Source organism: Emys orbicularis, chromosome 1, assembly GCF_028017835.1.
Source record: "Emys orbicularis isolate rEmyOrb1 chromosome 1, rEmyOrb1.hap1, whole genome shotgun sequence".
Lineage (NCBI taxonomy): Eukaryota > Metazoa > Chordata > Testudines > Emydidae > Emys > Emys orbicularis.
In genome coordinates this window covers 359,705,293-359,717,793 of record NC_088683.1, presented here as the reverse complement: position 1 = coordinate 359,717,793, position 12,501 = coordinate 359,705,293, and the positions used below count along the sequence as shown (strand labels likewise).

At 47.1% G+C, this 12,501-nt stretch overlaps 1 protein-coding gene across 1 annotated transcript in view; it reads left to right on the top strand.

Moving 5' to 3' along the window:
• Positions 1 to 587: 587 nt before the first annotated feature.
• POLD3 (DNA polymerase delta 3, accessory subunit) overlaps positions 588 to 12,501 on the top strand; it is a 42,362-nt gene continuing 30,448 nt past the window's right edge. The window contains exons 1-5 of the mRNA XM_065408541.1: positions 588 to 686; positions 3,008 to 3,063; positions 6,906 to 7,008; positions 10,764 to 10,803; positions 12,356 to 12,488. Coding sequence (XP_065264613.1) covers positions 627 to 686; positions 3,008 to 3,063; positions 6,906 to 7,008; positions 10,764 to 10,803; positions 12,356 to 12,488 — 392 coding nt within the window. The 5' untranslated portion in view covers positions 588 to 626. The remainder of the gene's footprint in view (positions 687 to 3,007; positions 3,064 to 6,905; positions 7,009 to 10,763; positions 10,804 to 12,355; positions 12,489 to 12,501) is intronic.

The following is a 12,501-nucleotide window of genomic DNA, read 5'->3' as shown; positions in this document are numbered from 1 at the left end:
GCTCGGGCGGGAGGTGCGGGGCAGGGGTCAGTGGGCTCGGAGCGGGAGGTTCGGGGCGGGGGGTCACTGGGGGGCTCGGAGCGGGAGGTGCGGGGCGGGGGGTCAGTGGGGGGCTCGGAGCGGGAGGTGCGGGGCAGGGGTCAGTGGGCTCGGAGCGGGAGGTTCGGGGCGGGGGGTCACTGGGGGGCTCGGGCGGGAGGTTCGGGGTGGGGGTCACTGGGGGGCTCGGAGCGGGAGGTCACTGGGGGGCTCGGAGCGGGAGGTGCGGGGCGGGGGGTCACTGGGGGGCTCGGGCGGGAGGTGCGGGGCGGGGGCTCACTGGGGGGCTCGGGCGGGAGGTTCGGGGTGGGGGTCACTGGAGCTCGGCTACGGGAGTTCCCGGCCCCCCGCCCGCACAGACACCGAAGCAGAAAGCGCCGCGCGGGCGGGCGCGCGCTGAAAACAGGAGGGCAGGGGGCGGGGCCAGCTACCGCAGAGGGGGGCGGGGACGGAGACGGAGCGTGCGGCGGGTTGTGTCCCTGCGCGGCCGCCGTAGCACGCCCCGGGGGTTGCTATGGAGGCGGCGGGGCCCTGCTTTCCCTGGCGCTGATCCGCGCGGGAAGCGGCCCGGCCGGCGCCCCGGCACCATGGAGGACGAGCTCTACCTGGAGAACATCGACGAGTTCGTCACCGACCAGAACCGCATCGTGAGAGGCGGGGCTGCGGGAACAGAGATTGCGGGGAGGCGCTCGGGAGCGAGGCGGCGGGGCTGGGATTCAGGAAGTTGGGGTAGGAGGTGGAACTGGGAGGCGTTGAGGGGACGAGCACACTGGGAGGGGAGTTGGGGGATGAGGGCACTGGGGTTGGTGCCTGGTGGTGATGGGCAGGATGGGGGGTGCAGGGAGTTGTGGGGGAGGGGAGTTGGGGGATGGGTTGGTGGTGGGCAGGATGGGGGGTGCAGGGAGTTGTGGGGGAGGGGAGTTGGGGGATGGGTTGGTGGTGGTGGTGAAGGGCAGGATGGGGGGTGCAGGGAGTTGTGGGGGAGGGGAGTTGGGGGATGGGTTGGTGGTGGGCAGGATGGGGGGTGCAGGGGGTTGTGGGGGGGGAGTTGGGGGATGGGTTGGTGGTGGTGGTGAAGGGCAGGATGGGGGGTGCAGGGAGTTGTGGGGGAGGGGAGTTGGGGGATGGGGTGGTGATGGGCAGGATGGGGGGTGCAGGGGGTTGTGGGGGGGGAGTTGGGGGATGGGTTGGTGGTGGTGGTGATGGGCAGGATGGGGAGTGCAGGGGGTTGTGGGGGAGGGGAGTTGGGGGATGGATTGGTGGTGGTGGTGAAGGGCAGGATGGGGGGTGCAGGGAGTTGTGGGGGAGGGGAGTTGGGGGATGGGGTGGTGATGGGCAGGATGGGGGGTGCAGGGGGTTGTGGGGGGGGAGTTGGGGGATGGGTTGGTGGTGGTGGTGATGGGCAGGATGGGGAGTGCAGGGGGTTGTGGGGGAGGGGAGTTGGGGGATGGATTGGTGGTGGTGGTGAAGGGCAGGATGGGGGGTGCAGGGAGTTGTGGGGGAGGGGAGTTGGGGGATGGGGTGGTGATGGGCAGGATGGGGGGTGCAGGGGGTTGTGGGGGAGGGGAGTTGGGGGATGGATTGGTGGTGGTGGTGAAGGGCAGGATGGGGGGTGCAGGGAGTTGTGGGGGAGGGGAGTTGGGGGATGGGGTGGTGATGGGCAGGATGGGGGGTGCAGGGGGTTGTGGGGGGGGAGTTGGGGGATGGGTTGGTGGTGGTGGTGATGGGCAGGATGGGGAGTGCAGGGGGTTGTGGGGGAGGGGAGTTGGGGGATGGATTGGTGGTGGTGGTGATGGGCAGGATGGGGGGTGCAGAGAGTTGTGGGGGAGGGGAGTTGGGGGATGGGGTGGTGATGGGCAGGATGGGGGGTGCAGGGGGTTGTGGGGGAGGGGAGTTGGGGGATGGATTGGTGGTGGTGGTGATGGGCAGGATGGGGAGTGCAGGGGGTTGTGGGGGAGGGGAGTTGGGGGATGGATTGGTGGTGGTGGTGATGGGCAGGTTGGGGGGTGCAGAGGGTTGTGGGGGAGGGGAGTTGGAGAAGGGGAATATGGGTTGGTGATGGGCAGGATGGGGGTACAGAGGGTTGTGGGGGAGGGGAGTTGGGGGATGTGGATATGGGTTGGTGGTAGTGATGGGCAGGATGGGAGGATGCAGGGGGTCGAGGAGGGGAGTTGAGGGGTGGGAGACACTGGAGGGTAGCGGGGGTATCCGGCAGTTGGCAGGGAGGAGGTTGCAATGCAGTTGGATGGATTCCATGACTCCTAACTCACCCCCACTAGAAGCAGCAGCACTGGGCTCACAAAGCACTATTAGAATAAACTCATAGCACCAAGGCCCTACCCTGTGCCCTGTGTGTGAGACCCAAAGAGAGCCATGGCAATCTTTGACATGGATTCCAAGGCCAGAAGGGACCACTGTGAACATCCAGTCTGACTTGTATAACACAGGCCCTAGAAACTCCTCTCCCCCCACCAATAATTGCTGCTTGAACTAGAGCTTATGTTTTGTTTTTTTAACTCCCAGTCTTGATTTAAAGTGCCAGTTATGGTGAATCCACCACACCCTTGACGGGTCCTTGATAGCAATGTTGCGTGAACAGCAGCCACTTTTCACAATTATATATTGGGGCTTGTTTTATTTTCTTCTCTGCTTTGGAAACCTCAACTCAGCAATGTCCACGTGTTGCTTTCTGAATGTCATTGGCTATATCACTGCCATTCTTAGACTGTTTCAAAACAACATTCACAAATATGCACCATTTAGGTAGAGGTAGCTTGTTAAATATTTTTTAAGAACGAGTAGTGTGCCCAGCATGGTACCACACACTTAGGCAAATTGCTTCCTCTCTCCATTTCTTAGTCTCCTCAAAGGCTGGTGGGATTTAGTGAGTCACTGAATGGGGTTTTGTGTGTGTCGTTAACTCAGATTGAGAGCCACTGACCTGTGCAATTATTTTTTTCTGTTGCAGGTAACGTACAAATGGCTGAGCTTCACCCTGGGGGTTCATGTCAACCAGGCTAAGCAGTGAGTGTTTGTGTATACCGCAAGCCTTTTATTCAGTGGCAATGCCTAATTAGTTGGTGGTTTTGATTAAAAAATTAAATCCAGTCTTTTCCAAAAAGATGTAAAGTCCTGTGTTTTCTCTCAGATACTTATTTAGGATTGTATTTAGCATGCCTTATTTATGCCTCACTTAAGCGAGTATTGCTTTAGAAAGAGATGCTTAATTAGGCCCCTTGGAATTGCAGCTAGCAAGAGATGTTAAGAGTAACAAGAAGGGTTTCTTCAGGTATGTTAGCAACAAGAAGAAAGTCAAGGAAAGTGTGGGTCCCTTACTGAATGAGGGAGGCAACCTAGTGATAGAGGATGTGGAAAATGCTAATGTACTCAATGCTTTTTTTGCCTCTCTCTTCACAAACAAGACTACTGCCAGCTCCCAGACTGCTGCACTGGGCAGCACAACATGGGGAGGAGGTGACCAGCCCTCTGTGGAGAAAGAAGTGGTTCAGGACTATTTAGAAAAGCTGGACAAGCACAAGTCCATGGGGCCGGATGCACTACATCCGAGGGTGCTAAAGGAGTTGGCGGATGTGATTGCAGAGCCATTGGCCATTATCTTTGAAAACTCATGGCGATCGGGGGAGGTCCATGATGACTGGAAAAACGCTAATGTAGTGCCCATCTTTAAGTCCATTAATGGCTATTAGCCAGGATGGATAAGGAATGGTGTCCCTAGCCTCTGTTTGTCAAAGTATGGAGGTGGATGGCAGGAGAGAGATCACTTGATCATTGCCTGTTAGATCCACTCCCTCTGGGGCACCTGGCATTGGCCACTGTCGGTAGACAGGATACTGGGCTAGATGGACCTTTGGTCTGACCCAGTATGGCCGTTCTTATGCCCTTTAAAAAAGTGAAGAAGGAGGATCCAGGGAACTACAGGCCAGTCAGCCTCGCCTCAGTCCCTGGAAAAATCATGGAGCAGGTCCTCAAGGAATCAGTTCTGAAGCACTTAGAGGAGAGGAAAGTGATCAGCATGGATTCACCAAGGGCAAATCATGCCTGACTAACCTAATTGCCTTCTATGATGAGATAACTGGCTCTGTGGATGAGGGGAAAGCAGTGGACATGGTATTCCTTGACTTTAGCAAAGCTTTTGATACGGTCTCCCACAGTATTCTTGCCGGCAAGATAAAGAAGTATGGGCCGGATGAATGGACTATAAGGTGGATAGAAAGCTGGCTAGATCGTCAGGCTCAACGGGTAGTGATCAATGGCTCCATGTCTAGTTGGCAGCCGGTATCAAGCGGAGTGCCCAAGGGTCGGTCCTGGGGCCAGTTTTGTTCAATATCTTCATTAATGATCTGGAGGATGGCGTGGACTGCACCCTCATCAAGTTTGCAGATGACACTAAACTGGGAGGAGTGGTAGATACGCTGGAGGGTAGGGATAGGGTCCAGAGTGACATTGACAAATTGGAGGATTGGGCCAAAAGAAATCTGATGAGGTTCAACAAGGACAAGTGCAGAGTCCTGCACTTAGGATGGAAGAATCCCATGCACTGCTACAGACTAGGGACCGAGTGGCTAGGCAGCAGTTCTGCAGAAAAGAATCTAGGGGTTACAGTGGATGAGAAGCTGGATATGAGTCCACAGTGTGCCCTTGTTTCCAAGAAGGCTAACGGCATTTTGGGCTGTAGAAGTAGGGGCATTGCCAGCAGATAGCGGGACGTGATCATTCCCCTCTATTCGACATTGGTGAGGCCTCACCTGGAGTACTGTGTCCAGTTTTGGGCCCCACACTTCAAGAAGGATGTGGAAAAATTGGAAAGAGTCCAGCGGAGGGCAACGAAAATGATCAGGGGGCTGGAGCACATGACTTATGAGGAGAGGCTGAGGGAACTGGGATTGTTTCGTCTGCAGAAGAGAAGAATTAGGGGGGATTTGATAGGTGCTTTCAACTACCTGAAAGGGGGTTCCAAAGAGGATGGATCTAGACTATTCTCAGTGGTACCAGATGACAGAACAAGGAGTAATGGTCTCAAGTTGGAGTGGGGGAGGTTTAGGTTGGATATTAGGAAAAGCTTTTTCACTAGGAGGCTGGTGAAGCACTGGAATGGGTTACCTAGGGAGGTGGTGGAATCTCCTTCCTTAGAGGTTTTTAAGGTCAGGCTTGACAAAGTCCTGGCTGGGATGTTTTAGTTGGGGATTGGTCCTGCTTTAAGCAGGGGGTTGGACTAGATGACCTCCTGAGGTCCCTTCCAACCATGATATTCTATGGTTCTATAGCTTCATATAATAGGTGTGAATATTATGTACAGAAATGGTTATCTTAGAATTGTATTCGTGTAGGAATGTGTATAAGTCCTGTCTTGCTGAAAGGTCTAAAAGCGTTTTACAAGCAATGGCCCAGTCCTGCAGTTCGATCCTTGCAGATGTAAGAGGCTGCCTCTGCATATCTGATCTCAGGATTGTGATCCCCTGTATTATGCAACGTCCAGGTGGAAATATAAAATACAGTCAGGAAATACAAAAAGCCACTCACAGCAACAATAACTGACCCATACTACAAATAAATATTTGCAATCACTATCCAGGGGGTTAAATGCACACTTCACTGTATACTTACACTTAACAGCCTAGATAATAACCAAAGCTAAATATTTGCAATATGGACAAGTTAACTTTACTATCAGAACCTTTTGGCATTTCCAGACTTCAATGTATATTTGCAATCTTAACGTTGTAGTAACATAGCTCTTTGTACTTCATTTGCTAGGACTGTGAAAAGATGAAAGTAATTTACATTCCTTGAAGTACATAATTGTCCATTAAAGTCATTGGTGTGGTACTTACAGGAGCCATATGATTCCTCTAGGAAGTTTGTTGGGAAGTGGTCTGTACATCAACTTCTCAGGGTAGGCTATAGGGGGCCAGTGAGAGTCCTAGGTTCCTGTTTCCCACCATGGAGGGAGAGGGCCAAGGAATAGCCCAGAGACCCATTCCTAATATTGGATTAATAGGTTCTTGAGGATGGACAGCGGACCCCATTTGTGTATTTAGATGTTCTGAGTTCTGGGGGCTGGACTGTGTTCTAGGGTGAATGAAAAAAGTTCTCCTTGGGATGAGGCAGGAAGATTCAGGTGAAGAGGAGCTAGTTAGATAAAACATAAATGGGAGATGTTTCAGTACTACACCTCTACCCCAATATAACACGACCCGATATAACACTAATTCGGATATAATGCGGTAAAGCAGTGCTCCGGGGGGGCAGGGCTGCGCACTCCGGTGGATCAAAGCAAGTTCAATATAACGCTGTTTCACCTATAACACGGTAAGATTTTTTGGCTCCCGAGGACAGCGTTATATCGAAGTAGAGGTGTATCTTATGGATACCAAAGTGATGGAATCCATATAAGTATCTCAATAAATACAATGAATTGCTATATATGTGTGTACACACACACACACATTTGTCTAAACCCAGTTTTGAGACGTGAGGTGAGGGCAAAACAGGAACTGGTAGTTCAGTATGTGTATTATGTGAACAGAGCCTTTAATATCCTAATGATAGGCATGGTATAAATGTCTAGATAGAACTATGGAGTGTTGTAGCCATGTCAGTCCCAGGATATTAGAGAGATGGGCGGATGAGGTAATGTCTTATTGGACCAACTTCTGTTGGTGAGAGAGACAAGCTTTTGAGCTACATAGACCTCTTCAGAAGAAATAAACACATTTAGTGAGGTCAGAACATTTTACTTTTATTGATCCTATGAATGTCATATAAATCACGGGGAATTGGTAGATGATGGGGTGAAGGGTTCTTTTCCTTGCAGGTGGTTAACATTGGTTTCTTTTGTTGTACAGGATGCTGTATGACTATGTAGAAAGGAAGAGAAAGGAGAATTCAGGAGCTCAACTCCATGTCACCTATTTAGTGGCAGGAAATCTCATTCAGAATGGACACATTGTGAGTACTCAACTCCCTCAGTTGTGTGTGCATTGCTTCTCTGTGTCCTGCCTTGTTCTGTAATCTTTGGCGCAAAAACTCTATTACTGCTTTTACTATTATTTATTTCTGGTAGTGCCCACAATGTGCTAGATTTTATATGACCCTAAAAGAAGGTGCAGTCTCTGTCCAAAGAGCTTGCAATCTGACAGACAAAACGACAGACTGGGGAAGGAGTTGTATTGACCACGTTTTGATAATACTTAGTCTGATAACAAAACAGGGTTTTATTCTGTTGATATTACACTGTCTCCAATTACCTCTCAAACTGGCCATTACTGGTTGGTTGGCTTTGATAGATGCTGTTATAGAATTGGCCCTTCAGGAAGGATTTGAATGCGGAGAAGGTAGCAGCCTTGTAGACCAGCTCAGGAAGGGCAAGTAAGGTGTGATGTGGAAGAAGGCATGCAGGCTGTTTTCAGAGAACTAGTGGGCAAATGCTGTGTCAGAGCCGGTATTAGGGCTTTTTCCCTTGCCCCACCCTTGGTTCTTGTCACACAGACAGAAAGCAGAAAACCATAGTCCAAAGTGCAGGCCATGCTATGTTTATTGAGGTTAATCAAGCAAGCATATCCATAGCTCTGTCTGACGCAGAGCTTTCCCTGTCCCCCCATCTCTTTCTTAGCAGGCATAATTATACCTGTAGTGTACACCCTGGATCCCACCCCTTACATTTTATGGTCATGTTCCGTTTTGGAGGGTCGTGAGTCTGGGGGCTTCGGTACCACCTCTTTTGTACCCCATGGGAGGGGTAAGGAGTGAGGTTGTGTTTCGGCAAGGGTCACCTTTTTCTCCGGCTTTTTAGTGTTTCTTATGCCTTCCCTCCCATCCCCCTCTTGCCCCTCCCGACTGGTTGTTTGACCTTGCCTTGATATAGGAGTCGAGGCAGTCTTCAAGTGTGCGCTCGTATATTAATCTCCCACCATGCCCAGCAACACTCTCTTCCTTATCTCTTCTCATTGTGCTGTAAACCCCATCTGGTTAGGCAGAAGCAACAGTGTCTTTGTTCTTTGTTCACACACATTAGTAAGCATATCAAAGTATCAAAAACCAAACCCAAAATTCTAACCCAGGCTAAGAGACAGGCCTGTATACCAGAGCTGGCATCATTGGCGGAGCAATGTGGAACGATACAAGAGTTAAAAGGGAAGGAAGGTAGGATTATGAAGGCTCTTGAAAGTAAGGTGAGAAGAGATGAGCTATGGAGCAGTGAGAGCCAGTGAAGATATCAGGGTAGGTTGATTTAAATAATAAATTTTAATCTTGTTTTGCATTTGTACTTTACCTATTTTCCTAAAGAAGGGTTAATTCTCATTGGTTGGTTGGTAACCATTAGAAAATGTTGATTTGCAACTAAACGTAACCTTCACGCTAAACTTGATACTTTTGATTTTTGCTAACCAGGAGGTTGCACTCTGTCTGTACACCTTTATTTAAACAATTATATAGCTCAACATACACTTATTTAGATTCATGTTAGAAAATGGTGAAGAATGCACATGATTTTTTAATCATGATATTTGTCGTGCTGCATTTGGATGGAAATTGGAATTAAATTAAAATGCAAAAAAAATAGTGTGTTAATTTTTTTTTAACTGGTTAAATAAAATTACCTTAAATGTGCTGGATACATAAGGGGGAAAAAAAGTAAGCTTAACAAGACATGTTTTGCATTTAAAACTAACTAATATTTGTTTTAAAAAAGGAATTATTAACTGTAGTTAGTGAATTGCAGGGTTGTGTCTGGTCACCCTGGGCCAGATTTGCAAAGGTATTTAAGCACCTAAAGATGCAGATGGTGAATCCCACTAGGCACCTAAGTAGGTTAAGTGCCTAACTCTCACTGAAACTAATGGGGGTTAGGAGCCTAAATTGCTTAGTTGCTTTTGAAAATCCTACTTTAGATGCCTAAATACACTTGAAAATCTGATTCCATGTCCTTCATGTTTTTAAAATTAGTAGATCTCGTCGTCACCCCACGGTTTTATCCATAGATTGGAAGAGGAAAACAAGAAAGTATTAATTCTGCACCTGCTAGCTAAACTGAAACCCAAAGTAATAAGGGCCAAAGCTTTTCTGTACAGCAAAAATTGAAAATACTTACATTTGAAAAAAATATAAATACCAGGATTTGTTCTATTGTAAAGACTAAATACTACAGATATTTACTAATGCTGTACATAACATTTTGACATTTATAAAGCTTAAGATGACCTCAAAAGTTAGATAGGTTTTCCCCTGTTTCTATATGTAACTAATAAAACAGAATATGTTAATTCATAAATTTGGGGAGGGCTCATTGATGCAGCTTTTTTTATTCATTTACATGATTTGAATAGATTACATTAAATTTAGGCCTTAACATAGATTGTAGGCTGTCATAGTGTCAAATTTAGTTTTAAACAAGTTTAATTTTTAAAATCAAAATATTTAATTTAAATATAGAACATCCATTTATAATTTAAAAATATATATATATATTTTTATCCATTCTGAGAGACATTAAAACATGTAATTAGAATGACACGCGAGGAAGATAATACTTAGGAGCAGCATTTTGTAAGTACTGCATGGGGGAAAATAATACGTTTTGAGAGACGCCCAGAGAGGAGCTGTAGGAACTGAAAGAAAAGGCCTGGTCTTGGAAGAGGTGACAGGTTTTGGAATAGATGAGGCTTTATCTGACACAAGGTCATTTAATGTGGAGGAGACTAATGAGCTTGCGTCATGCATTTCAGATTAAACCTTGTTTCTTAATTTGAGAGAGCTTGATGATCTTGCAGTACTGACTCCTTTCAGGAGGGGCTGCTGTAGGGCTGTAGATTTAACACTGCAAGAATTACTTGAGTGGAGAGATGGGAATTGAACACCTCATAGATCTCTCTTCATAGTATCTTATTTTATTGACTACGTGCTCACTTTACTGTATTACGCTGCTCCACTACCTTTTCCAGTCCTCAAGGGATGGCTCAGGCTGCTGCTTTTCCTATCCTTGGCTCTTTAAACTGTTCCCAGATTTCTCTTTCCTCTCACTTCGACTGCCTGGTTGTGGGTATTGAATGAACACACAATTGATGAATGTTGTCAGACCCATGAATTCTGATATTTTTTGCATGCATTGCAATCTTCTTAACATGGTAATCCAGCTGTACACAATAATAATACTTAGCTCTTACACAGAGTTTTTCATCATTAGATCTCAAATCAGGAATTACATGCACATTGTGGAGCACCTTTCCCTGGATCTGTCTCTCTGGCTGTTGGATGAATGCTCAATTTCTCATTGTATAAAACCATGTCTGCGCTAACCATGTTAACTGTAATGTGTCAGTCATCTTAAGTGCTTACAACTAAGATGGGTCAATGCATCAGATTTGTTCCTGGCGCAGTCATATGTCAGCTACATTAGCTTGTGCACACCTACCGTGCTGCACAATTGTTCTTGTTCTAATGCATTTGGGCAGCTGTTCCATTACTGCTTCATCTGCTGCTGCCAGAGATTGAGGATTGGGTGTTTCTCCAATGTTGTAGTGATTTGGGGGATATTGCCCCAGGAAAGTAGGCCTACAATGCCCCAAAAGACTCTTATGACAGAGCCATAATCAAGTTTTATGCTACTATAAAGCTGCATTGAATAACCATTGACCATTTCTTTTGTTTGCTTTAAACTTCAAGACCTTGGTTCCTCATTGTGATAAATTATCATTTCTTTACAGTGCCACAAGGTTGCAGTAGTGAGAGAGGATAAACTGGAAGGTAGGTGATTTGGGGAATTATGCTTTTGTAACTTTTTTTTTTCTCTGAAGAATCTGAGCCCCCATCAACATAATTTCTCAAACTTGTAGCTTAGTAACTGATTTTTAGGTAGCACTTCTTTTATGGAACAAGGGATCACTTCACCTGTCACTGAGGCAGCTACCTCTAGGCTGGAATGCAGCAGTACTGGAACTGTGCACAGCAACACCTCACGACATTTTAGGATGGGAAGGGAAGAATTCTGAATCTGACTGTGATACTACAAGGGAAGCTTAGGCAAAATCAGAACACTGGGGCCAACAGTCCTACTTTCTGGGAAGTGCAGTGGGGATCTGCATTAGCCATGAGTGTCTTAATGTCTCATCTGACAGACATCTCTACAGCATAGTGTCCCATAACCCCATACAGGGATGTTTGATTAAGTACTGAATGGGAAGTTCTACTTACTAAATTGCTGACATGGCTTTCTGAAGCAGCTGGGGTCATTCGCTGTTGGTTTTTCATCTAACCAACCCTGCTTGTGAGATCTGGTGAATCTCAGCCTAAATGCTTATGACTACAGGCCATTAATAATTTCCATCTAATGACTTTGGCATCAGATAATATACCAATATTTTTGTTGTTCGGTTGAGTCTGCAAATGCCTCAGTACTAACGTTCCAGCTTCACTAATCAGGCCCTTGTCATTTCACTGTTGAAAACCAAAACTTAATAAATCTAACATGGGATTTTTCCATTCTTGTACTGTGCTCCTTACCATAGTATCTGAAAACCTTCCAGTAGTACATTAGACAGTGACTAACATTGCCATGTGTTTTATTCTCTCATCCTCTCTTCAGGGAGAGAGTTGTGTGTATGGTGGAGCGTGTTGTTTCAATAGGGTTTTTTCTGTAGTTGTTGTCTTTTATGTGCATGTTGCTATGAGTTTATATTAGACTCATAGACTTCAAAGCCAGAAGGGACCATCATGATCATGTAGTCTGACCTCCTGCACATTGCAGGCCACAGAACCTCACACATTCGCTCCTATAATAGACCCATATTAGAGAAAGCAGATCAAAAATATGCCTTGAACTTGGAATGGAAGGTGTTGAGGTTTATGATGGTCCATAATTCTTATGAGAATTCATTTCACAGCCCGGGACTGGTCTCCATGACAGCTCTGTCTCCCACGCAGATAAACTTTACCCTTATGATAGAAAGTTCAGTTGTGCAAGAGGAGAGTTGTCAACCACAGCCTTCAGCCCAGCGCTTTAGGCAATCTCTTAGATATCCTGGATCCAGGCCACAGAGCAGCTGGAAGATTATGATTGAGACTTTGGAATTTACTCAGTATTCTGTGAGAAGCCACTGTAGAGTGGAGAACAGGTTTGATGTGCTTGCGGTAGCCTGAATTCTGAGTCAGTGGGTTGGTTAAAAACGGGTGGTACTGAGATCCAAGAATGCTTTCTCAAAGTTAGAACCCTGGTATCAAACAGACCGCTCTTCAGCTTTTCTGCCGTCTTCGATTGAGGCTGGCTGTGCTAATGAAGGGCTTTCCTGTTGATTTTCAGCAATGAAGTCTAAGCTAGCCACAATTGCTAGTGTGCATGTCTACAGCATTCAGAAAGCCATGCTGAAGGACAGCGGGCCCCTCTACAATACCGACTATGATATCGTCAAGACAAACCTGCAGAACTGCAGCAAGTGAGTTAAGCAG